The 25,586-nt window shown below is 39.8% G+C and overlaps 1 protein-coding gene across 8 annotated transcripts in view; it reads left to right on the top strand.

The window, feature by feature from the left end:
* The window catches only part of DENND1A (DENN domain containing 1A), a 489,454-nt gene that overhangs the window by 148,382 nt on the left and 315,486 nt on the right, over nucleotides 1–25,586 (top strand). For 7 of the 8 annotated variants that reach the window (XM_057313747.1, XM_044389585.3, XM_044389586.3 and 4 more), the window contains one exon: nucleotides 6,874–6,993. In XM_057313747.1, the coding sequence (XP_057169730.1) occupies nucleotides 6,874–6,993 (120 nt within the window). Of the gene's footprint in view, nucleotides 1–3,466; nucleotides 3,635–6,873; nucleotides 6,994–25,586 lie in introns of all 8 variants that reach the window. The other variant, XM_044389583.3, reaches the window with a different exon arrangement.

The raw sequence follows: 25,586 nt of genomic DNA, 5'->3' as shown, positions 1-25,586 counted from the left end.
GGTCTACTTGCCTGCACTTGGTAGCTGGCAGCCTGCTTCAGTCAGAGCACTCGAGACTCACTGGAGGACGGCAAAGCTCTTCCTTTCCAGGTTTGTGCTTACCCTCTTTCGGAACCCAGCGAGTTAGCTACCATTCAGTGCCTCTGTACATCATCCTGTGTTCCAGTACACACAAATGACACGAGCACAAAATGAAATGACATCATCTTTTAAGGGTCAAAGGAAGGCATAGTTTAGTGATTTAGGATGTAACCACAGATGCAAACGTGATTCACACGCTATTTACCATTTTATTATGTCTGTTATGTGCCAGGCATTGTGCTGTGTTCTCCTCTTGCACTAAAAATTTACACACTAGCAAGCTTACCATTACCATAATGCCATATATGGGGAAACAGACTCAGAGGTTCAATAACTTGCCCAAGGCCCCACTCCTAGTAAGTGGTAGAGCTGCTTTTGGAACCCCCATTTATCTGACTTCCAGTTCCATCTTCCTTTTTCTACTTTATCATACTGCCTCCATTATATCCATTAGACCATAACTAAAGTAACCAAAAGAACTTTCAGTTTCTCTTTTTTAATAAGATTTTATTAATTTGAGAGAGCAAGAGAGCGCACGAGTGAGGGGGAGGAGCAGAGGGAGAGAGAGAAGCCGACTCCCCGCTGACCTGGGGCTCCATCCCAGGGCCCTGAGGTCATAACCTGAGCCAAAGGCAGTTGCCTAACCAACTGAGCCACCCGGCGCCCCTCGAAATTTTTTTCAAAAGCAATGTATATTTATTGCAGAAAAGTAGCAAATTCTGATAACTGAGGAGGAAACCTACACAGAAAATGAAAGTCATGTACGTGATTAGTGTGCTAGTCTGTATCTGCCCAGACCTTTGCTCTTGTTCCACGTCTACATGTTCATCCTCTCTGCTTTGCAAAACTGAATTCCTTTGGCCCACTTTCATCCCTTGTGTTTCATCCTTCATTTAGTCCCTTGGTTTGGTCCCATGTGCCCTGTGATCATTTTCTACAACATTTGATAACAACGAAGTACATGGGCCTCAGTGGACGGAACTTTGGGAGTAGCAGCCTGGAGGACCAGGTTTTCGTTTTTGTTCTGCCACTGACTTGCTCTGTGCTGTGAGGCAAGTGGTATCTCCTCTAAGGGCCTTAGTTTCTTCATGGGTTAAATGAGGGGATCGGATTAGCTCTCTGCTGTTCCTTCTGGTTTTGCTACTTCTTGGTTTCCTAGTTATGATTCATTTTTGCTTTGTCAGGCTCATGTAGACGAGGGAATGGAGAGATCGCTCCGAATTCTCTGGTGAGTTTCTCAAGCAGATAGGTGTTGCCCTGTAGCTGGCAGTGTATGACCTACTCTTGGTCCCCAGACATTTTGGGTCAATGTCATTCTTGCCACTTGGATCTTTGAGCTTGGAATGTGAGAAACTTGAGTCTTGGGCAGATGAAAGGTTTATGAAAGGAAGCTTTGAGGCTCATGTAACTTAAGGTTGAGATGTGGTAGTTTGATAAAACTTGAGTCCTGCCTGATGTCCTGTATGCACAGATGGAAAGGAAAAGCAGCTCTTAGGGGTGCCCTGCAGTAGTGCTCAACAGGTAATGGTTAGTAAGCTATACTAAATCAAGGATGACAGGATGTTTGAGTTCCATCTCTCAAATTTTATAATTTCAGAACAGTAATTTTCACCTTGTATCCATTATATGCTTCTTTGTGTACGTTATTTATAATTCTCAAAACTGCTCTGCAAAGTATTATTTTCATTTTGTAGGTGAGGCTCAGAGAAGCACAAAATAGCTTGCTGGTGCTCACATAGCTGACGAGTGGCATATCTGGGATTCGAATTTGAATCTAAAGACCTTACTGTTTCTTCTCTCTCCTGCATCCTGAATCTCTGCCTTTGTGGAATCCATCTCCAGCAGCCTGAAAACTCTCTCCTTTTCATTCCCATTCAATGACTGCCTCATCGTCTCTTCTTGGAAGAGTTTAGCTGCACACTTCAGTTTATCCCTCAGCCCTCTCCAGTCTGTCTTCTGCTTCTGCCATTCAACTAGAGCTTTTCTTATCGAGGTCATCTGCAACCTCGATATTGCTCAGTTCACTGCACATTTTTTTCTCTCTCATCGTGACTCGTGGGTACAGTTGACCAGTCCCTCCTCCTTGTTCTCCATTTTTCTTTGATGGTCTTTTTTCCCTGCATTCTCTAGTTCTCTAGGATCTCATCTTAGATCCTCTTTTGTTTTTCTGAATGCTCCTCCTAAGGGATCTTGTTCTTCACCATGGTGTTAAAATATGTCTGTGTGTAGATGACTTCAATTTATAGCTCCAGCCCAAACTTTTCCTCTGATTTCCTAAGTAGTATGTTCAACCATGTACTTGACATTTCTATTTTAAGGTTTCTCAGACTTAACATATCCCAAATGGAACTCTTAGATCTCCCCCCAAACTTGTCTTTTCTATCATAAAATGGTAATTTGCTGTCTTTTTACTCTCAGACATCTGCAAGCCTGTCATTTATACCAGCTAGCTATAACTTGGAACTGTCCACCCAGATCCGTTTTCACTTTCCCTACATGACTTGGGCCTCCATCTAGTCTCACCTGGACTTGTACACTAGCCTCCTGATTACTTTCTCTGCTTCTATTTCTTCCTTCTTCCAAACCGTTCTCCATAGAACAGCTACCATTGTACACTAGGCTGTTTTTCTCTTGATGAAAACCATTCAGTGGCTTTCCATCACCTTTACAAAAACATCCTAAATCTTTGCCATGATTTCTTTATAATCTTTGAGGCTTTCTTTATAATCTGGCTCTTGCTTTATCTAGCAACTTCATATCGTGCCACTTTCCATTTAGCTCCTGCATGATAGCTGTGCTCATGTCCTTTGAGTTCCTTGAACATGCCTAGCTCTTTCCTCTGCCTGAAACACCCAGGCCCTGCTTCTGAAGGGGTTGCTGCAACTCATCCTTCGGGGTTGGGATCGTTGTCACGTTTGAGAAGCTGTCTCTAATCTCCTTCTCTGAGTAGGGCCTTGCCTTCTCTTCTATTTGCTTCTATCTTTGTTCTTGCTTTCGTTTCATAAACCACTGGTACATGCAGCTGTGAGCTGTGTGGTACGCTTGTTTATTATTCCTCTCCAGCTGGTGGGAAGTCTCCAAAGCAGGACGGATGGCGGGCACTTGTTATGGTGCCCAGTGGAGCAGTTGCTCAGTTTACAAGATGGACAACTAAACTAAAAGGCTAATATGGAAAATCCCATCTCTCACTGGAAAGATTGGAATTACAGTGTCTGTTGACATGCTTCATGCCATTTATACACTCAATCTGTAAATAACTCAAGATTAAGCAAAATGCTGCTGGAGGAGCCTTGAATGGCTCACCGGCATTTAAAAGTCAGCATGAATGTTAAAGTCTGGTTTGAATATTTGTTGCTTTTCTCCCTTGTTTTCTATATTCATCTAGGCCTGGAAAGCACAGCTAAAGGATGGTCTGGGCCCTGGCCTCCTGGGCATATTTCTGGAAATACTCAAATTTGGTTTCTCTTGCTTGGTGGGAAGTGGTGTGTTTGATAAGACAATTATCTGGATTCCTCACATGCTTGAGTTCCTTTAACAGAGTTGCAAACTGCAGGTGAGGAAGGGTTTCCTTGTGCCGAGTATAGCCTGGCAGAATGGAGAGGACGTTGAACCAGAATTGGGCTTGGGATTTTGTTTTAGTCCTGATACTTTGGAAAAAACAAACAAAATCAAAAAACCAACCCTGTGCCTCACTTTTCCTTTCTTAAAGTGAGAGGCTTTCTGCAGTTCCTCCCAATTTTAATCATCATGAAATCTCTGATTCCTATTAAAAAGTTATGGATTCTAATACTGGAGGTGAACACGAAGCCTGCAGCCTTTAACGAAAGCAGACCCTTTCCAAAGTCATTTTTATGGAGAAAGCGCGAACACTGTCCCAGAGCACGGCAGCAAGCAGAGAGGGAATGACAGATTTCTTGGAGGCTCAGAAGCCTTCAAGTTAACCTCTCACCGCCCTTGCCTGACTTGTAGTTGATTGGAAATTGTCCAAGGAGAAAAGATTTTGGAGTTTGATGGTTTGGGGCCTCCTTTGTTTATTTGTTTGTTTAAATGGCTTGTGCTTCACCCCGTTAGGAATTAAAAAGGTGAATCAACTGAGAATAATAAGTACTCTCTCGTAAGCTATGACCCCCCCGCCCCCCAAAAAATCTTGTTCACTTTACTGAGAGCATGAACAGCTCACTTGGTCACTCAGAGGACTGTCCTTTACTGAAAAGATGCAACAGAGAAGAGAGAAAGGCAAACTTCCTTTCTCCACTCATATAAGGATTACAAAAATGAGCCAGTGGGGAAGATTCTGAGTAAATGTATGATTTTAATATGAATTTTTGTTTTCCTTTAGATGGTAACTTAACAACTTGCATCTCTTTTATTAATTGTGTTTATTATGGACTGGCCTTTATGGTAAATGCTTATCTCACTTATTCCCAAAACCTCCTTTGGGTTGGGTGGTAGTTTCTCATTGTTACGCCAGGTAAAGAGACCGAGGTGCTTAGAGGTTAAGTAACTTGCTAAATGAAGGCCCAGTTAGCAAGTGATTGAGTTGGGATTTGAACCAAGTAAATGAGTAATGAATCTTTCTTTGAGCCTAGGATGTCGCTAAAAGCATTTTCAGCATTTTTAATGGTAGTGAAAAGATAATGGGGAAATTAATGACACTCAATTCACAAACGAGTTGTGTTCATTCCGTGTCCTTTTCCTAGAGATCCTGGGTGTTTTCTTTTCATTCAGTCCTATCAATACCCTTTCCTTCAAGGATGTTTCATTTTAAACATTGTAGAGGGGAAATCACACTCTGAGTTAAAATAATGAACAGTCATATTTTGTATGATCACATAATAGTATTTCACAAAAGCATGACCTTATTTGTAACTTAGAATCATCGTGACCTGTTGCTTTAAATATTTTAATAATTCAGGTTTTTCTCCTCCCCCGGTGAGGCCCACTTTTCTCCCCAATCACTTTAATTATGTGAGCTAGAATCCTGTTTCTCACACATCTTCAGTTCTCAACCTTGTTAAAATTAATCATATAATCCCCCTTTAAAACATAGTATTAAATCACCATAGTAACACAGTATCCAAGCTTTATTGATAAAACATAACAGCCATAAGAAGGTAGAGTTTGGTGTCCCCTGGACAGCTCTATAACTTTTATAGAAATGTGTTCCTTCTTCTGGCTTGTGTAAGGTGGAGGGATAGCATTACTTACACCTGTTTTATTACCACACTGCTTTTAAATTGCCACCTTGTTTTCGCTCACCTTCCTAGTTAAAAAAGGAGAGTGGAACACTTTCTTTTCTTTCCAAATTATTTTCTTGTACTCTTTAACCACTCTCTAGGGGATGGAATTGTTTCCTTAACATGACCAGGTAGGGTTCATTGACCTTTTTTGTACTGGGATACCTTGAACGTCTCTTAATTTTCATTTGCTTATGTGGTTTGTATTAAGGGAATTTTAGAAAGGAAGGCTATCCATATTTGAAAAACTAATTCATATCCTATCCAAAGACTCAATAAGTCTGCCTTTGGAAAAGGCCTGGTGAATGATTTTCATTTCTGCTGGCAGCTTATAAAGTAAATTATAGGTGAGAACACTGATTTAAATATTTTGTCAATTTGAGTGTATTTTGTAAAATACAATGTATGTAAAATACAATATAGATTAATGAGTTCCTTTGAATAATTCAACGTCAAATTCCAAAATATTATGTTAGCATAAATTTATGTATTAGGATTTGGAATATTTAAGTTTTGGAATCCAAGCTAAGTGGTAAACTGATTTTTGGGTTTTTTTTGTAAACTGATTTTAGAAAGTGGTCTTTAAAACATTTGCAACAGCAAAAAAAGTTTCTAGATTAATCTGATTAGTAATATGCTTTTTAATTGTTTGAAAGGTATTATTTTATGTCACTTTTATGTGTGGTTTACTGAATTTTGCGTTGATGTGGGAATTTTTAGCTTTTTTCCCCTTTATTCTTTCTTTAAAGCCTGTTTCCGTTTCTTAGCACCTCGCATTGTTAAGGCATTGGATATTTCTGTCCTGTAAAATATATGTTCCTCATAAACTCAAACTTCTGAAAGATGCAGGAATGTAGTAGCTAACCTTGCTCTCTTGAATTCAGCAACTCCCCTTCGAGGCTCCCTGGACATGATTCAGTTACCTACCTGTTCAGTCCTTCCGTTCCCTTTCTGTAAAATGGGAACATCGTCTAAATTCCAGGGTTGGTATGAGTAAGTGAGATGCTGTATATCAAGTGTCTGACTTGATGCCTGGCACAGAGTGGCACTGAAATTCTGTTGCCTTTACCGTTTTCCCAACTAGGGGAACAGTCAGGTGTGCGTTGTTAACAGCAAGCTGGCAGAGTAGGCTTTGGCGTCATAAAGGCCTGGGTTTAAAACCCAGCTTTTTGCAGCGTACCTGCTGGCACCTTAGACAATGCTGCTCTAGGCTGTTTCCTCATCTATAAAATGAGGTTAATCGAATGCTCCTTTCAGGATTTGGTGGGATGATTAACAGGGCTACCTGCCTGAACTCAGTAAGTGGAAGGTTTGGTAGCTACTTTGGCAGTGAGGTGGTCACTAGAATGGGCTGCTTGCTGTCTTTTTTTTTTTTTTTTTTTTTTTACTAGCTCACAGTCTGTTCCCTTGACGTGTGTAAATTTTGAGTTCATTTATAAAGCGTTCCACTGAGAAAGGAAATGTTACAGGTTCAACGACTTGTCATGATTAGATACTTTATCAAGAAACTTACTGCACATTCATTTTTTCCCCCTTTGTTCTGTCTTTGCTGCAGCCTCACAGTTAGCCAAGTTGGCCAGAACTTCACGTTCGTGCTCACTGACATTGACAGCAAACAGAGATTCGGGTTCTGCCGCTTATCTTCAGGAGCGAAGAGCTGCTTCTGTATCTTAAGGTAAGGGAGAGTGGCTTTGGCTCTTGGCTAGTTCTGCGAAACAATGTCAGCCTTTGCGTTGTTCCTCTGTAATTAAATTTTCCAGCTGTTCTTTTTATTTTCCTATCTGTTTCCCACAAGTCACTGCACTTGGGGAGAAGGACTTCACAGTGTTGTTCTTGCACTTTAAGTTCTGCAGATAATTGTATTTATTTATTTGCATCACATCCCTTGGGTGGGAAAGGGATCCTTGCTTCTGTGCAGTGTGGGGAAGCTGGGGAGTCAGCATGGCTTCAGTTCCTCCTGCTGTTATCTGGAGCTGTCAGAAATTAGCCTGTTAGGCTTTCCCTTGGACATTTTGTGTATGTAAGATTATTAATAAAGTCTGTGTCTGTGGCTCAGGACGTCTTGCAGACACTGATTGCGTCCTCCTCAAAGTAACACCCTTGCCCTCTTTGGGTCAGGAGGGAGGAACTGGTTCCCAACTTGGCTACTTCTCTAGAGGGTTGGAAAAAGTGCAGAATCCTGGAAGAAGGCTCCTTTAGGTCTTCTAAAGCCCCTTCATATACCAGAGCCACACTTGCTTAATGCTCTGTTTCCTCCTGCCAGAGGGGCAAGGTGTGTTCTGGGGTGGGAGGATGTGTGGAAATCCGATTTCGGAGCTGCTGGCTCTGTGGGCTCCTGCTGGGCGCCTCCTAAGGGAGAAGTAAAGGCATCCCACACACTCTCCTCTCCATCTGCCTCGGTTAAGTAGGTGTCAGAGGGGCCTGCCTCCTGTCTCTCTCTGCTCATGTGGAGCAGCCCAGGGCAGGACAGCGGGGAGGCGCCCCTGACAAAACCCGGGTCCCCAGTCTTGGGCTTGCGCCCAGGGATAAAAGGCCAGACTCTCTGAATTCCAGAAAGAGTGGTTCTCTGGTACATTAGTTTTTGCACTTTCTTCTTCTCCTCACCAAGAAAAGACCCTCCACCCCAGCCCCCCAAATACACACCCTCATACCATGGGAGAAGGAGGGGCTGACTTTTGAAGTGCCTTTGCTCAATAACTGTCAGTCTGGACCACTATGTATGCATTTCTCTACACAAATATTATCGTTAATCAGCAAAGTCACCTCTCTTCTTCACCAAGCTTGACATCTGTAATTCGGGCACTAGAGGGCAACTGCTGGAAAGACCACAGGAAGGAGGTACAACCCAGATGCTCTGTGGGATTAAATGTGTACTGCTGCTCTCAAGCTTGCCTCCGTAGCCCCGGCCCAAGGGTTACCTGCCTAGGGTATTAGAGTCTGATGTAAATGATTATTTACTTTTTGATTCAACAATGTTGGTTTTTTTTTTTTTTTCTTTTTAAACAAAATTTTCTCTTCCATTTTGCCTAATGTTCTGTTTCAGCCTTGGCCAGGGCACTGTGTTTATTTATATAGTCATTTAGAGGAGATGAGAGTTTAAGACAAGTTCTTAAAGTTTTGCAGAAAGGTTTTTGTTTGTTTGTTTTTGTTTTTTTGAATATTTTGGTTTATAGTGTTTCTTCCTTTCAAAGCTGGGATGTACATGTTTGGGGGGCGGGGTGGGCCTCTGAACTGACACTATCACATTCACTCAGCAAATTTTTGAGACTGGAAAACTGTTTACTTAAAAATTGAAATTTAAAAATTGCTCTCCTCTGATTCTAGTATTTGACTTTGTGTGTCTGTAGGTAGGGTCACGGATGTCATGCTTACAGAAAGCTAGTTGATTAGCCTTCGTGTTGCCATCATTTAGAATGAAAAATAGCAGCAATTGGTGTGTTTTCTATCCATTATGCTAGCTTGGAACTGTGGGGAAAAATGGGTGGGTTAATTCATTCATTTGTTTGTCAGCCCTTAATTGAGTGCCCACTATTAGCTAGTCCCTGCCCTTGAGGAGTTCCCAAGACTAACGGGGGAGATGGATGATCGTGCTGCAGAATGCTATATATAAGGCATAGGACAATTCCATGGCATGGTGTCTTCTAACTATTGATATTCTAGTGCCAGAGGATAGTGACTGTGGTTAAAGATAGAGTCTAGATGAATTCTGGGCCATGGGTTTCATGGGTATTCAACATGGGGGGGGGGGAACTCACTTTATCTCATCCAGCTTGTGTGTTGGTGGAAGGCACACACAGTGGCACTTCCCCTGTGGCTTGGTTTGGAGACATTGCTGAATTGAGACTGGCAAATGAATGGAAGGGTCTGCTGTTAACCTTGGGTGACTAGTTGGCAGCATGTTCACTGGAGAGGTCTGCCGGGAGAACGCAGGTGCAGTTTGGGTCTGGGTACTATTAGCACTGTTGGTCTCCTTGCCTTTTGGAGATGCTTGGTCTCTTTGCTTTTTTTTTCAGATGCTTTCCCATTAGTTAACCAGTGCCTTGAGGTCCAGTCACTATTCTTAGTGTGCCCAGTACTCCAGCTTGTCTATTCATAAGCCACCTCTACTTTTGCTTTCCATTTCTTCCCATGAGAGGCGTAACTTCCGGTGATGATGTCTGTGCAGACGTAGCCTCCCCTGTTCCAGGATTTAGCTTTTTAGGATCACTTCCTCTCTGACTGCTCCCCTAGGCTCCTATGCTTCCTGGCCCATATGAGTTGCTAGACTTTTCTGCCTTCATACATTTATCCATCCACCCAGAGCAGCGTTCTTCAGGCAGAGGAAATCATCCTCTCCTCTGGGTGTACCCAGCATGCTATGCATACTTCAGTTACACACTCATAAACCTTGAGCTTCCTTTTACCTCTTCCTCCTGTTACTCTGAAATTAACTCTTTAAGGGTAAAGATGTGTCTTACACAACTTTGTATCTCCAGCACTTAGTGCAGCGCTTGGCCAAGATATTGTGTGCATGGCTTTCAGAGACAGAGAGGTGTATTCCGTTTGAATGGAAGAACAGGACACTGTGTTCTGAGTGAGAAGATGGACCTCGTGGGACACCAGTTCAAGAGAAAATGTGAAATACAGTTATTTGTAGAGAGATGTGGTTCATATTCCTAAACTTATTTCTGTTAGTTGTAAGAGTTGTACCTTTGAATCTCACCAGGGACATCTAGTTGTTGAGTGACAGACATTGTGTCCAGAAAGGACTAGGCCATCAGTATTAGAAAATTTAAACTTCATTTCACAATGAAAGGTTCTTAGACATCCTTTATACAGTATAAGTTATTGGGTTCATTGTTATAAGCATTGTCTGTTCCTCCCCCTAGAATGTAAGTTCCATGAAGCCTGGGAAGTTTTATCTGTTTTGTCCACAAATATACTCAAAGTATATTGAGGAATGGCTATGCCTTGTAAGCTCTTAGTAATACTTGTTATATGAAGGAAAGAATTCCTGATCAGTTAAGCCCTGTGTTTATTTTGAAACATTTTTTAAAAATTGGTTTAAGTTCTATCTCCAGCTAACTTTGACAGAAATGTAGTTGTGCTAGAGTATAAACAATTCTCATTAACACAGATACCATGGTATGTAAAGTCAAATGCATTATTTCTTCCCACAGTTGACTAGTTCTTTCTCTTAAAGCATTTTACTTTTCCTTGAGATTTGCCATAATATTATTCAACTCTTTGCTGGATGGTAGTCAATACTGTATTAAAAGCACAGCTAGGAGAACAATAGTTATTGGTAAGTCCTTCCTCATTATAAACCCAGGAATGTGAGCGTGTGTGGTAGCATTTTCCAGTAGCACCAGCTGAGTCTGGTGTGTGGTTTAAGCATTTACCTCTGAAATCTTTCAAATAGCATAAAGTGACCTAGAACCATAATTTTTTTACAGCTTCTGATTTGTCTGAATGACACATGTTCCATCAAGGCTAAAACTGTAATATGTTACTTATAACCAACTTATGGTTTTGGAGGAACAGAAAGAGCCTAAGAGTTCAAAGCCATAACTGTGTTGTTTGTGGGGGTGGCCTATGGGAGAGATGTCACACAATAATTAAATTTCTTTACTCTTTATAAAGGAACTTTAAAAAGAATAATGTTCTACAATTTTCTCCTTTATGTATAGGAATCTTATTTAAGTCTTGAGAAAGTTTGAGTAACTGTCTTTATATCCATATAAAACTGTTCAGAACCTATTATATATTTTGAGAAGGAATAACTTGTTTCATCAAGACAGTATCTAAGATTTTTTTAGTTTAACGTTTAAATTGTTATTCAATTAGTAGGTATCTTAGTACATAGTATATACCAGGAGTGAGCAGTGTGTAGCATTTGGTCTTTGGCTTTTATTTACCCGAAAACAGGCAAAAAGATCTCCCCCCAGCGTCCCCTATGAGAACCTTTCAGATACCCTGATCATTCAAGATTTTGATGAGCTGAACTTTTTAAACTTCGTCTTACACACTGAAAGCATTGCGTACTTTTGGTCCTTTACCAAATTTAAAATTTAATGTGCTTCTGGGTGCACTGTTCCCGGGCCACCTCTGATTTTGATACCCATCTCCTGTTTCACTTTGGCTATCCTTACTGTCTCAGGAGCCACTCAATCTTTGGGAAGGGACTATGTAAACAAGTAAAATATACTGTGATAAGTGCTATTTAAAAAAAATATGTATGTGTAAGTTTCTTTGGGGTCACTGATTAGGCAGTGCCCATCTCTGGCTTGAAGAATCAGGGAAAGTGTTGCTGATGGTTTCCAGTTAAACTGGGTCTTAAAGAATCACTGAGGGCTTGCCTGGAGGAGAATTGGAGAACTTTGTAGGCAGTGAGAACCGGCATGTTATGGCCCAGAGAAATGAAAGGTACAGCAAGATGGAGCACTGCTATGACAATGGTGGTGGCAGGAGATGATGCCATAAATGTCTTGGAGCCAGGTTGGGAAAGCCCTTGTGGGACATGCTCAAGAATCTGGATTTACCCCGTAGCAAATGGAGCATCATCAGATGATAGGGCAGGCATTAGGAACACTGATGTTTGTAGACTAAAGGGAAAATGGCTTTTTGTACCTGAAATTGCTATTTGCACATGCTTGGGATTTTCTGGCTATTTTGTTAGAGGGATGCTGACCTCACTTTGGGGTAGCACTCTGACTTAGATTGGAATTTTCAAGCCTCAACTTTAGGTTTGTTTGTTGTCATTGTCGTTTTAACTATAACAATGAAATATGTTCTTGGGACCTTGTTGGGGAATTCTCGTCCTCCTTTCCATGCAAGTTGGCATATGGGCTTGTGTTTAGACATTAATTGTGTTAAGTGATAACCATCTTCCTTCTGGAACACTTTCTGACTTAATGGCAGACACAACTATTGCGTCCTTTTTCATCCGCTTGGTACTCATTTCTACTATAAACACAGAAAAGCTCAGTTTTCACAGAGAAAAAAAGAAGCTAGAAGTAATAATAAAAGAGTCTGGTTTTAAGAACTTTGCTTTCTCTAACTGTTTCAGTGTTTTTAAAACAACACGTACAGTTCAGGAGAAAAATCAAAGGGCTCTTTCCTTAGGCAGGTGCGGTGGCAGAAGCCCTTTTGGATGGATTGTGTGTTAGCTGCTTTGGTTTAAAATAAGTGTATGGGGGATGGGGAAGGGAGTTGGGAAGGAAGGCTGTGGGGACAGCTCCCAGATTTTTACCTTGAAAGCAGGTGCTGCTGAAATATTCCAGAAACAGATGGAATCTCCTATTCTTGTTTTAAGCTATTTATGGTTGTCTCGCCTGAGGGTACCCTGCTATACAAAACTGCACAGCCTGATGTTTGAGGGCAGTTTGGGCATCAAAGCTGGGGCCCCTCTGGGAGAAATCAGCTTTTCTTCCCCAATGCCTTAAATACCATTTGGAAAACCTGGATCTTTCATATTATTTAATGGAAGACTTTCCTCTGCTTTTTGAGTATTTCCATCTCTCTGGAGCTGTTTGATTTCTTCTTAATTCCTCCCTGTAAAAGTATGGTGGGTACAGTGTCATCTTCTGAATGGTCAGCTGGGAGAAGGCCCAGTTGCTATGGTGGATTATAATTCTACCCATCGTGGATCTGTCCGCAGCTGAACCCCTGGCACGGGTCCTGTGGAGGCTCTGGCTTAGTAGCCCTCGGACCCTTCCTGAGATCTTCAGTGTTTTGAAAGGCTTGCATGGCAAATGTGCTCATCACATCACTTTGTGGGAGGTGATAACTTTTTTTTTCTTAATTAAAAAAAATGTACTGGTTGGGGAATGTTGCATGTTTTATTGCCACACAGATGCCTTCATGCTTAGAAACGTCTAATCCTCTGGGGAGCCACAACTCACCAATAGTAACAAGCTGTACAGTTTTTTTTAAAAAATCACCTTTGAAGAGAAGAAAGGGAAATAAATGAAACTGCCCTCGCTCTCCTCGTGGCCTGCTGTTTGAGGACTGGGAGGCTGGACAGTTGGAAAGACAGGTGTGGCTTCTGTAGCCGCAGCCAGCCTCAGGGCTGTCTGCTGGGGGAGGAAGCTGCTTTTCTCCTCCTGGTCCTTTTCAAAGGACACCAGCCCCTAGCTCAGCCTTCCCTCAAGCCACCTGAGCCCAGCATTATGGGTAATTGAAACTTCAAGACTTCAGCTAAAAGAAATTTTTCATTTTGAGACCGAATGAGTTGGAGATTACAAGAGACCGTGATATTTTCTCGATCTGTTTTGAAAGCAGAGCATTTCCTTGTTTTAATGCTCGTGAAGCTCACTACAGAGCAACAAGTGAAACCTCCCTAGGAACTCCAGGAGTGCACTTTGGTTCTTGTAGTGTCTGTTGTCCCCCCACCATATACCACTCATCTTGCTACCTCTAGCAACTCCTGCTGATGCTTAATGTCGTTAGACCATTTTGTAGATGGGTAGACTAAGTCAGGACAGCTCACTACAGAGGATTTGGAAAGGAGGGGTAATGATCATTTGTTAGTCTTTATTTGACATACCATGGCTTACATAATTCTCATTTATTCTTATTGCAACCTTATGAAATTATCTCCATTATAGAGAAGTAGGAGTTGAGACTGAGGGAGATACAGTGACTTGCCTAAGATCTCACCAGGAGTAAGAGAGGAAATTTGGTTTGGAACCCCAAATCCAAGCCAAAGCTCATGCTTTCAGTGGCTTTGGGCATATTTCTAGTAACTTACTTTTGGCCCTGATTCAGAACTCAAATTTTATTTTCTTGCCACCAAAGCAGCCATTATGAGATTCAAAAGTTTTTTCATCTCTCTGCTTGTATTTAGTTAAAGGAGCCTTGATGGGTAGTTTGCCACTGCACAATCATTTCAGAGGTGAGCTGTCAAAAAGAGTTCTTAGAAATAATATGCTACAGCCCACCCTCATTTTATAAATCATGAAACTGAGACCTGAAAAGAGATTTTTGTCCCATATTCTTTAGCTGGCTAATAGCAGTCTTTTTGACCCCCCAGTCCAGAGTTTGTCCAGGGTATGGCAATGATTCTTCCAGCTCCGGAGAATAAGGCCAAGGCCACCGGGATCTAAGGCTTTTCTAGACTCAGTGACCTCCAGTTAGCATCAAGGCCAGCATCATTGCAGTCTGTGGGAACTATCCAACCGTATGATTATAAAGAAAATGATCAGTTCTGTTTAAATCTGAAGCAAAGTATGTTTGAATGAAAAACCAGTAAAACCGAGCCTGCCTTCTGAAAGAGTCTTAAGAATTCCACACGAGGAACCCTTTTTTGGGAGACGGAAAACATTCTACAGGAGAAGCCAGTCGATGCTTTTTAGTGGAGTTTGAGTGTCAGCAAATTTTTTTGGACCCCCCCCCCCCTTACCCCAAGCCAACCACTTTCCTATAACAGCAACAACAAGCAGAAGGCATTTATTTGAGCCTTATCTTTCCTTTTCACTGGGCAGGAGGTAGAAAGGAAAATAACTCAGTATGCTTCACACCTAAAATTGCCCTTTGGATCTAAGCTGCACTCTTATTTTAAGAGCAAGTTAGATTTGTGAATACAAAGAGGAGTCTGAATTTAGGTTGTCTGGCCCTTCCAGTGATCAGTTTAGAAGCAGTGGGAAGCCTAGCATTTGTCCCTCATGGAGAAGCTCCAGGAGACTGAGGTAATTGTGTACCTCTTTACATCATGTCAAACAGAAAAATCATTATGCCATCTAACGTTTGAAGATCCTAGAATTCTCATAATCAATTATGAGCCACTTATTTTTAGGATGTCATTTTAAGAGATTATGAAGATATACTTTCTCGTTAGAAGAATTTAGAAAACTTGAGAAAAGAGAAGCGATCTAACATCCCACGACTCTCATAGTGACTTGAGGAGTTTTCTTCGTTGAATGGGATCATGCTGTAGGTAGAGTTTTGTATCTAGCCTTTTCACTTAGTATAGTGTAAGCATCTTTGCATATCATTAATATTCTTTCCTGAGAATGTTTTTGACTATGTACTTTGTGTGAGATTGATTTAAAAGGGAAGAAAGCTCTTAGGAAAATCTGAGAAAGTATTTTTTGCTGAGACTTAGCTTCTTTTAAAAAATGCATTTGCTGGAGTGACTTTGTCATTTGGCTAATTACTTTCGTAATTTTGTTAAAAAAACAAACAAACCCACAAAAAACCGAAACCCCTCAACTACTTTTTATCTTAACGTGTGAGCTATTACTAGATTCTTGACAAGGAGGAATAGTTATTAACTTCTGAAAACAATGAACATAAAATATGGAAATAGTATCCAAAGTCTTCATTAAATCAAGTGGTAAATAAAGTACTTAGTTTACTTTTCCTCTCCATATTTCACTTTGTACATTTACATCTTTAATCCTTTTCATCAAAATGAGTTGTATTGTGAATGGCAAAAACAGTAATGTAGCATAGAGGGAATACTTTAAAAGTTAGGTAGCAATATAAATTTTGAATTTTGATTAATTGCATTCTGAATGAGAACAGATTACACATATCTTAAAACTTTATGTAGAAATGTACAGAATTTTTAAACATTGTAGGTAAAATTCTGTCTTACAGTATGCAGTGGAAATTGAGTAGGTTTTTATTTCTTATTCATGGGACAGGAAACTACCAGTAATCTTCAACACAACCAAGGGCAGTTGCCCTTTAACTCAGTTCACAGGTGTTAGGCTGCCACTGTGGAGATTTTTAAATCCCTTATCTATAACACAAAGCAACATTTATTATAAAATTAATTCTGAGAGGCATCATTTATGGTTTCTAATCCATTCTATTTCAAATGCCTTTGAAGTAAAGTGGGTGGAGCTTTGTATGTGGGGTTAATTGTCTCATTGTTCATTTATTCAGTCTGGTATTTTAACTAGCTCTTTATGTGTAGTAATGAGCCCAAAATGCAGCAAAAAATCCTTGGCTCTAAAAAACTTAACATTAAGGAAGAAAACTTATTTTAAACTGTGGTGGAAAACGAAGTTGGGTGAAATCTAGTGCCCTGTACTTTTTTTTGCCTGAGCTCTTAATGACTGGTTTCCTTTTTTTTTTTTTATTTTTTATTTTAGTCCCATAGGAAAGTAAGAAGTTTTGGGGGGACTAAAAAACAAAAAGCCACTGCAAACAAAAACAATTCCAAGCCAAAAGACTTAAGGAGGTATATTTGCTAGGGTTTAGTTTTCTGCTCAGTTAGAATTTTTATGGTCACCTCTGTTAAAAAAAAAAAAAAAACAATTCTAATTTTGGATACCAATTTTAGAGAAATTTTTAGTTTGTACTTTTTCCTTTTTTATTAGTATATGAAAGTATACTAAATGTTGCTCATCCTTGTTAAAAGATAACCAATGTTTCCTGACCACTGGAGACAATAACTTGTTTTTATATCTTTTCTTTTTTCTTTTTCTTCTTCTTTTTTTTTTTTTTTTTTTACTTTTCATTAAAATTCCCCAGAGATTGTAATTCTAGATCTTTTTATTTGAAGAGATAGTTAACTTTCATATAGTGGAGCTCCTCCCTGAACTCGTCCTTTCCTCACATTCAGTACTTGTCTTGTAATAGAAAGAACACTTGTGCTATATTTGATTTTTTTAAAAAATCTTAAAAATTGCCTTTATAATAAAAATGTTTTCCCTTACCCATCATTTGTCTTTGTCTCAGTTACTTCAGCGGTGGATTGATGATGATACTAATTCAGAATATTGTGGTGAAGATTAAATAAAACAGTGGAGACTTGATAAAGTTCTTTGATTATTCTATCTGCTATGTAAATGTTTAATTACAACCCTGTGCCTGCTTTTTGCAAATTGTGAGATAAAATCTGCAAATAGAAAAGTGCATGGAGTTTAACCACACACACACGTAAGTATACATAAGTATATAAATATTTATATGTGCACACATAAGCAAACCTAAGTACACACTAATAATTATAAAGCAAATACCTGTGTAATCACCACCTAAGAAATCTCCTGCTCCGCAGAATAATTTTTGTCACCTATATATGCATCCCTAAATAATGTGGTATAGTTTTCTCTGGTTTTGAACTCTGTATGAACTGAATTATACAATTTGGAATTGTTAAGTCTTATTTCTTTTGCCGAACGCCTGAGATTCAACCATGCTGTTGCTTATAGTTGTAGTTTGTTTTCGTTGCTCTGTAACATTCCACATTGTATGACTATACTATAATTTGTTGAAGCCTTTGACTGTAGGTGGCTGTTGGGCTGTTCCTAGTTCCTGGCTTTTATGAACATTTTCGAACAGATAGCCTGGTTTTTTGGTGTATAAACCTAGGAGATGAACAGCTATGTCATAGGATTCATTTCTCTTCAATTTTATTGCATAATGCCAAATTGCTATCTAATGTGGCAGTGGCATTTTATGGTTCTGCCACCTGTGTGCAAGCATTGCCATAGTCACATGCTGCTACTTCTTACTCCTTGCTTAAAGAAGACAGGCAACCTGCTCTTCTTTCTCAAAGCCCATGAGATGTGGGTATTGTCCTTCACTGGCCTTATTAACTAAAGAGGCATTGCTAGGGAAAGTGGCAGCCCATGGGGAGGTGGGAGGAAAGCCGATCATCCCTGAAAGGTGAAATGAACTATGAGGTGGCATGGCCTGGGGAGCATGGTCAGGAGTGCACGCAGGGCTTGACTCCTAGTGCTGCCAGTGTGGACATGTGCTTTTGGGTGCTTCATTTATTCTTTTTGAGCCTTAATTTTCTCATATCTACTTTTTTGGTGAGGATTAGAGATAATGTAAGCAAAGATCCTGGCAGGGTAGTCGTTGGCACCTTACAACATTACACAGTGCTAGAGTTACTACTAGAAGGACAGACCAATTGGTAACATCACGTCCTTGTCAGAGGTATGATTTGTGTGGGCGTGTACATAACCAAGTCTTCATGAACCTGGTCATGTCAACTTCAAAGGTGACTCTTGGTGGCCACGAGGTGGGCATTTACACACTGTTGGTAAGGGAGGGTATAAAATGGTCCAACGTTCCTAGAAAACAATTGGCAATATATATTAAAAACCCTTAAATTATTCCCACTTTTAGGAATCTGTTCTAAGGAAAACTTAGGAATATATGTACAGTACATGTATGAAGATGTTTATTGTAGCATATGGAATGAAAAATTAGAAGCCATTCATGGAGGGGGAGAGCTAAACTCTGATACAGCATTGCCATTAAAATGATGTTTTTGGTGATCCTTCAACGATACTGAACATTTAGGACATAATGTTATGCAGAAGAAGCAAGAGATGAATTATGATATGATCTGTATTTTGTAAGAAATTCATAGAAAAATGGTGGGTTGATTGGATAGCAAAGTATTAACAATAAGAATAATTAGGTAATGGAATTACGGGTGTTTCTAATTTTCTTCTTTTTGTGTCTATAATAAGTAGTTCTGGCAGTTTTATCTTGTCATGAACAACCCAAATATTCATTGCACCACAGTTTATGTATTTTTTAACTTGGAAAAATGATATCTACCTTCATATAGCACATGATTCCAAATATATAGAAGTTATAAACAACATGCTTTAACTACCAAAGTGATGACTGATGCTCTAGCGGGTTTGTGTCGTTCCTCCCCCACTCCCACCCCCCGCCCAATTTGTGGTATAGATTTGAGCTCTGGGAAGATCTGTGTTTTGAGCCCTGGGAAGATCTGCGTTCAAATTTTGATTCTACCACTTACTAGCTATAGGAATGTAAGCAAGTCATACTACCCTTCTGAGCCTGTTTCCTCATCCATAAAACAGAAGATATCTCCCATGGTAGCCAGGAGGACTAAGTGAGGTTCTTGATGCTCAGCTCAAAGTCATTATTTCCGTGTGGCCTTGCAAGATTTAAAGTAACACCATCAGTCGTGAAATGCACCATTGATGTGAAAATGGCTTTTCAGGGGGGAAAAAGAGGGCTGTATTAAGTTTTCAGATTGATTTCAAGAAGCGTCTTGATTTTGAAAATGTTAAAAGTGAGTTAGAGTTCATCTTAATTGAGAAATGATCGTATTAATTTCACAGTGGGCTATTTAGCATCTGTCCTGTAGATTATAGCTGTTCTCCACTCACCTAGGTGACCTTTTAATTTCTTCAGAAATTTCTATCTTATTTGTGTAAGGGGACTAGGAACCTATTCCCAATGCGTGCCTCAAACCTGCTTTTTATGGCCTCAGGATCTCTGTCATAACCCGTTTTATTCTTTCACAAACTGAGCCCCTGGGGAGCTGTCTGCACTTTTCAGTGTGATCCAGCTGAATTCCTTCCCTTCCCCACTCGAGCCCTTTGATTTGCCAGGTTTTTGTTCATCTACCCTAAGGATGGACTGAGATCGCGGAGCTCGGCCTCTCTTGTGGTGCAAAGTGAGAATTGTTTTTAATTGGGCAGAAACATGTGGAAGGATCAGGAATATCTCAAGGGATTACAGAGAAATTCCAAATTTGTACTACTTACAGCTTGTGTTTAGAACAGGGTCTGCTGGGAATAAATGTTAGTTAGTGTGGCCTGTGACCTTAAAAACTGTTGACATGGACTTCAGCCAGAAACTAGCCACAGACCTCCTTTGTTAAACTCATTCATAGCTCCTTGAAAACTCTAGTCAGTGAAAGTTGCCAGCTCCAATCTAAGCAGAGCGCTTTTTTTTTTTTTTTTTCCCATGCTTTGGAAACAGAGGACGCCCCTTAACCAGCAAGGCTTCTTTAATAGGACTACATGGCCTTAAACGCAATTGGAATTGACAACTTCCTGGCTTGGGTTTGCCAACTGGCAGGGCTCTGAGGCCGAGGGGACAAACAGCATTGGGGCGCTGTGCGCTTGTGTTTGTGTATGTGTGGGGGGGAGTGAACTCCAGAGCATTGCGATACCCCTTCACTTCAAAAGCCACACTCTGGCCTGAATTGGACATGTCTTCCTAGTGTTCTGGCTGGGACAATTCAGAATTATCTCTTAATATAAGGTTGGGGGGGGGGAGCTGCCCTTTCTTTTCAGTGGTGTTGAGCCTAGCCTTTCCCTTCTCGCCTCAAAACCCTTGATTTAATCTTTTCATTGGTGTTGTGTTGGCTCAAATATAGAGTAAGAACTTGCAACTGAGATTGGGGAATTGTTGGTTTTGAATGGTACTCGGCACCCACCCACTCAGGAGCTTTATGTAACAAGGTTTAGTTTCTGTCAAGCTGAAGGGGCAGCCAGGATAGCTCTTCATTTTACTTATCGAGGAAACTGAGGCATGATGAAGCGAAGCAGTTTCTTATCCCCTCTTATCAAAAAGAATCCTAAGAAAAGGCCTTGCATGATTTGCTGCCTCTGTAAACCAGCATCTTAACTGAGATAAGAAACTAATATTTTCCCTCATTCTTGTCTTTAATCCAAAGACTACATTATCTGAATTTAAAGTCAGGGAGACAAATAGAATATTTTGAAAAATGAATAAGTTTTAATCATACTAAAAAGAGGAAGCAGCTATTCTGCTTACAGAATTTATTTATTTTAATACTATAACATGTTGATGGTGGGTAGGGAATCTATCTTAGTTATCAGCTGTCATCCCGAGATACGGTCATATCTGTCCATCTCCCTCTACTTAACCATTTGTTAAATTTTTGTTGTTGGAAAATAATATTTATTTCCAGTTATGCTGTTGAAGTTATTATTTTTAACATAAATACTCTAGTAAAGCCATCACTTCTAAAAGCTGCTGAGGGTTGGCGTGATTTCATCCAGGCATGTGTGAGGGGAAAAAAAGGAATGTCACATTGGCCTAGGAATCAATGGCACATAGGCCTTAGGAACATGGAAACTCTGGAAAGAGAAATTATATAATCTCCTAGAGGCTTTACAAGAATTTAGATGTAATTAAGAGAGAAAACCTATGAGTACCTGATCTGTGGGTGCTCCGTAAGTATTTGTTGAATGAATAAAATTGGTGAAATAGCTTCTTTCCGAGTCCCAATTTGCCTTCCTCGGCACCCTTACCTTAGAGCATTTATTCCTCTCACAGAAGGTAGATGATGCCCTCATGCTGAGTCACCTAAAGTTCTAAAGTAAATCTTTTAGATTTAGTCAGAACTAGATTCAAGTTCTGACTTATTAGCCATGGGACAAATCAAAACACTTAGACTTTTCTGATCCTCATTTCCCACATCTATGAAATAATGAGACCTACTTTGTGAAGTTGTTAATATACAGGTAAAAATGTTATATAAAACATCTAATTTGGGAGTTAGTAACAGAATTTTTTTTTTCCAGAAAGGAACTTATATTTTTCATCATATACTTCTCTTTTCCTTCTATCAAAGGGAATCATATGAAAAGGTCTCAAATGCTTTGCTGCCTGTATGACTCTCCCTGCTCATTCAGGGAATGTAGTTACTCTGCAGACCAGCTAAGAGGGATTGAAAATGTCCCAGACTCTACATAGAAAATCTATATAGAGCCCCTTTTCACTACCAATTGAATCTCTGTCTGTGTTTAATACTTTGTACTGGAAATTTTAAATGCTGCAGATTTGTGTAGATTTTAATGCCAAAGACAGAAGTAAACATTTTCCCCCATAGACTTTCTTTTTTTTTTTTTTTTTTTAAAGATTTTATTTATTTGATAGAGACAGCCAGCAAGAGAGGGAACAGAAGCAGGGGGAGTGGGAGAGGAAGAAGCAGGCTCCCAGCGGAGGAGCCTGATGTGGGGCTCGATCCCAGGACTCCGGGATCACGCCCTGAGCCGAAGGCAGACGCTTAACGACTGAGCCACCCAGGCGCCCCTCCCCATAGACTTTCTTGCCTTATATAGCCGTTGTGTAATATGGTGAATTAGAGTGGTATTTCACTTTGTGATATTTTATAAATATGTCAATATGGTTAATAGTTACTATTTGCACTAAATTGAAAAAAAAAACTTTAGTGGACTATGGAAATTGTTTAATGGTTTTCTGTACACTGTACTAAGAACAGATTGTTAGAAAATATATTTAGGTAGATTAAATAGGTGATTAAGAAAGCCAGATTCTCCTTTTGCTTGCTTTTTGACAAAAAGGAAATGCTTGTAATCTCCGAACATTAAGCAGTACAGAGAATTATGTAGAATTCTTCGAACTTGTGTTAAGAGTTCCCCTTTGTACAGGATTTCACGATAAGTTCTCTCCTTCTTAAACACACTTAAAGGTGGTTTTTATAAGAATTAATTCTAAAACTCCTCCATAGGAGCTGATGAATCGTTGGGCTGATGAGCTGTTGGGTTTTGTAACCTTTGTATTTATTGTGTGTCTCACCCTTGGTGTTTAGTGCGAATAGCAAATTATAGGAAGCCCATTTTCTGTCTCCTACATACCTGGGGATTAAGAACGTGCTCTGGGGGCTCCTGGGTAGCGCAGTCGTTAAAGTGTCTGCCTTCAGCTCAGGGCGTGATCCCGGCGTTCCGGGATCGAGTCCCACATCGGGCTCCTCTGCTGGGAGCCTGCTTCTTCCTCTCCCACTCCCCCTGCTTGTGTTCCCTCTCTCGCTGGCTGTCTCTGTCAAATAAATAAATAAAATCTTTAAAAAAAAAAAAAAAAAAAAAAAAAGAACGTGCTCTGGACAAGGTGAAGGAGGGTGAAGAATTCTGGTGTGTAGAGAAGGGAAGATTATTTGTCAGATTTCATTTTACTAGACTGTTTTCCCCTCAGAGTTCACAAGATGAGAGCATGTCATCTTTTTTCCTAAAGATCTCCCCCTCTAATGATACCTCGTTTTCTAAACTTTCATTAATAGCTCTTTGCAGCTGAAGCAAATATTTTAGATCTTTCTTGTACTCTCCTCCAGCTGGGAGTGTCTTTCACACATCAAAGGCAGATATGAGCCTCTCATTAAAAATGATAGTATGAGTTCATCATCTCAGAAGAGTAGGACCTGAAAACTTGAGCTGACTTTCAGCTACAAGTCAGATCTAAGCCGGACTGAGATTTTTCTGTGGGTTACCACATTTCTTTTCTCAATTTGTCACTCCAGATGCTGTAAAGTCTGCCTTTTCCCCTTAGTTTTATTATATCTGAAGATTATAGTTATTTGGAATAGGAAGTTAGTTATAGAGCTTAGAAGAGATAAATGCTTGAAAATGCATTCTTAATAAGAAAATAAGGAATGCTGAAGCCTAGGAAGAAAGCCCAGGGTGTGTTTGTTCTTGTCCCTCCCTCCTCTCCTATACACGTTCTCTACTAGGCCTTCTTACTCCCTAACTGCACTGCCTGGTCTAGTATCTATAAGATATTTATTTAAAACTTCTGAAGTCAGCTCTGAAAATTCACAAATTCCTTTTTTTCCTGCCTTTTGCTAATGGAAAGCAACACTGAAATTGGAGTAGTTGAACAGATTTTTTGAGAGTATGGGAGGACAACTGGTTATGTTCTTCAGATTTTATTTTTGAAAACAGTTGTAGATTGGGGTGAAGGCTGGATTGTTATATTCTAGCTGAAAGCCACATTAAATATCTTTAGCTGCTTTTATATGTGCGTGTGCGCATGCAGGTGCGCGTGCGCACACACACACACGAATGTGTTATAACAAAGTATTATGGGTTCCATCATTTGAGTAATAGCTACAGCAAATCCACATTAACTCTTTTCCGTAGTATTTACTGTCCTTACTTTGGTCAATTTCAAGCTCTGTGTTAGTATTTTCTAGCCAAAGGTGAAGGTTGTCCCCAGATAAATATTAGGATGGCTTGCCAGCCAAATCCCAGGCAACCCACTGAATTGCTCTCTTTGATGGTAGAAGGGTCCGGTTCAAGTTGCTCTGAATGGCATTTAACTATAAAACAATAGCCTTAACAAAAGTTACTGGTGTTCTTCAAATGGTTTCTGTACTAGTAGCCAGTTTTTTTGCATTTTAGCATATGAGGCTTGTTCCATAATAATTTAGAGTGCAAGTTCAGAGCATTACGTAGCCAATGAATGGGGGCAGGGTGGGGGTGTGAGGGAGAGAAAAGTACATAGACGTATTACAAATGCATGAAGTAAAAAATGAAAAGCCAGCGAACAAAAACATCACCCCCCCCCAACACACACACACGCACACGCAAACCCAGAAGCTGTTGACTCGGCAGTTTTTCATTCTTTATGGCTCTAGGGACAGGTTTAAATTGAGAAAAAATTTTTTATTCTCTTGCGCTGTGTTGAACAGAAATGCAGTGTTTGATGTAATCTGGCCCAGATGTCAGCAGTGTGCAGCTTTGTGATGATTATTTATCTTCAGGTTTTTACTTTGTAAAAGGAGAATCAGCAAACAGTTGTTTAGGGTTGTAAGTTATATTTAGTGACTATTTTTGAGATCCTGTGTGTGTAACAAACATACATATAGATTAGTTTATATATGTATTAAATTTCATTTCATTTTAGCTATTAATCTTAAAATCCTCTTTAACAAATGCTGTTACGAGTCCCCTGATAAATGTTAATATGTTCAGCGCCTTTCATTCTGGGTATTGTTCCTCTTATTTCCATTTTTCATTCTTATAGGAAGTTTTCTCAGCTAAGATCATTAAACTAGTGGGCCCTTTTATATGGTCTTCGAAAGAATTTTCTCATGTAAATTTCCCAGAAGGATATTTGTGTTTTTTGGTTACAGTAATAATAGCTTAGAATGTAAATGGCAGATTTCAATAACAGTTGCCAAATGGCAGTCCATTTACGTACTTGTAATTGAGGTGTATTTGTTTTAAGAGTATTGTTTTCAAAGTATTTTCAGAGAATGGGAGTTGTTCATAATTTACACCAATCCATTGTTTGTCCCCTTTGAACTGTCCTGGATGGCTGCTAAGTCCCCCAAAGAGAATGGAGTTAGAAATTTCTTTTCAGAGGTGGGAGAGGGGGTGTCCTGTTGTCATGTAATCCTATTTTAGAGATCAAGGGATGCACACAAAAATCTTTGCTTCTGTTAACGTTTCTTCCAGACACAACTAGATTTTCTTAGTAAATTTAATTCAGACTGCTCAGTTATATGGTGAGCTGCCCTGTCAGGACCAAGTTCAATTCAAAGTTAAATTTAAAAATGTTTGAGTGTTTTCCATATTATATGCCAACAGTGATTCTAACCTAATATAATTATAATCCTAACTCAGGTAGTATTAACTACTATACTCCTTTAGCTCACCTCATTGGATTTAATGAAATTGTCCTAAAAATGATGAATAAATTGCATTGACATTCTGTAGCTTTAAGTGTCAATGTGAGGTTACTGATCTTAATCAATTAAGGCAGTCTTCATTGGCAGCAATGTAG

The sequence above is a fragment of the Ursus arctos genome, unplaced genomic scaffold (genome assembly GCF_023065955.2).
Source record: "Ursus arctos isolate Adak ecotype North America unplaced genomic scaffold, UrsArc2.0 scaffold_18, whole genome shotgun sequence".
Lineage (NCBI taxonomy): Eukaryota > Metazoa > Chordata > Mammalia > Carnivora > Ursidae > Ursus > Ursus arctos.
Note: the sequence above shows the minus strand (reverse complement) of the source record. Positions and strands in the feature narration are given on the sequence as shown.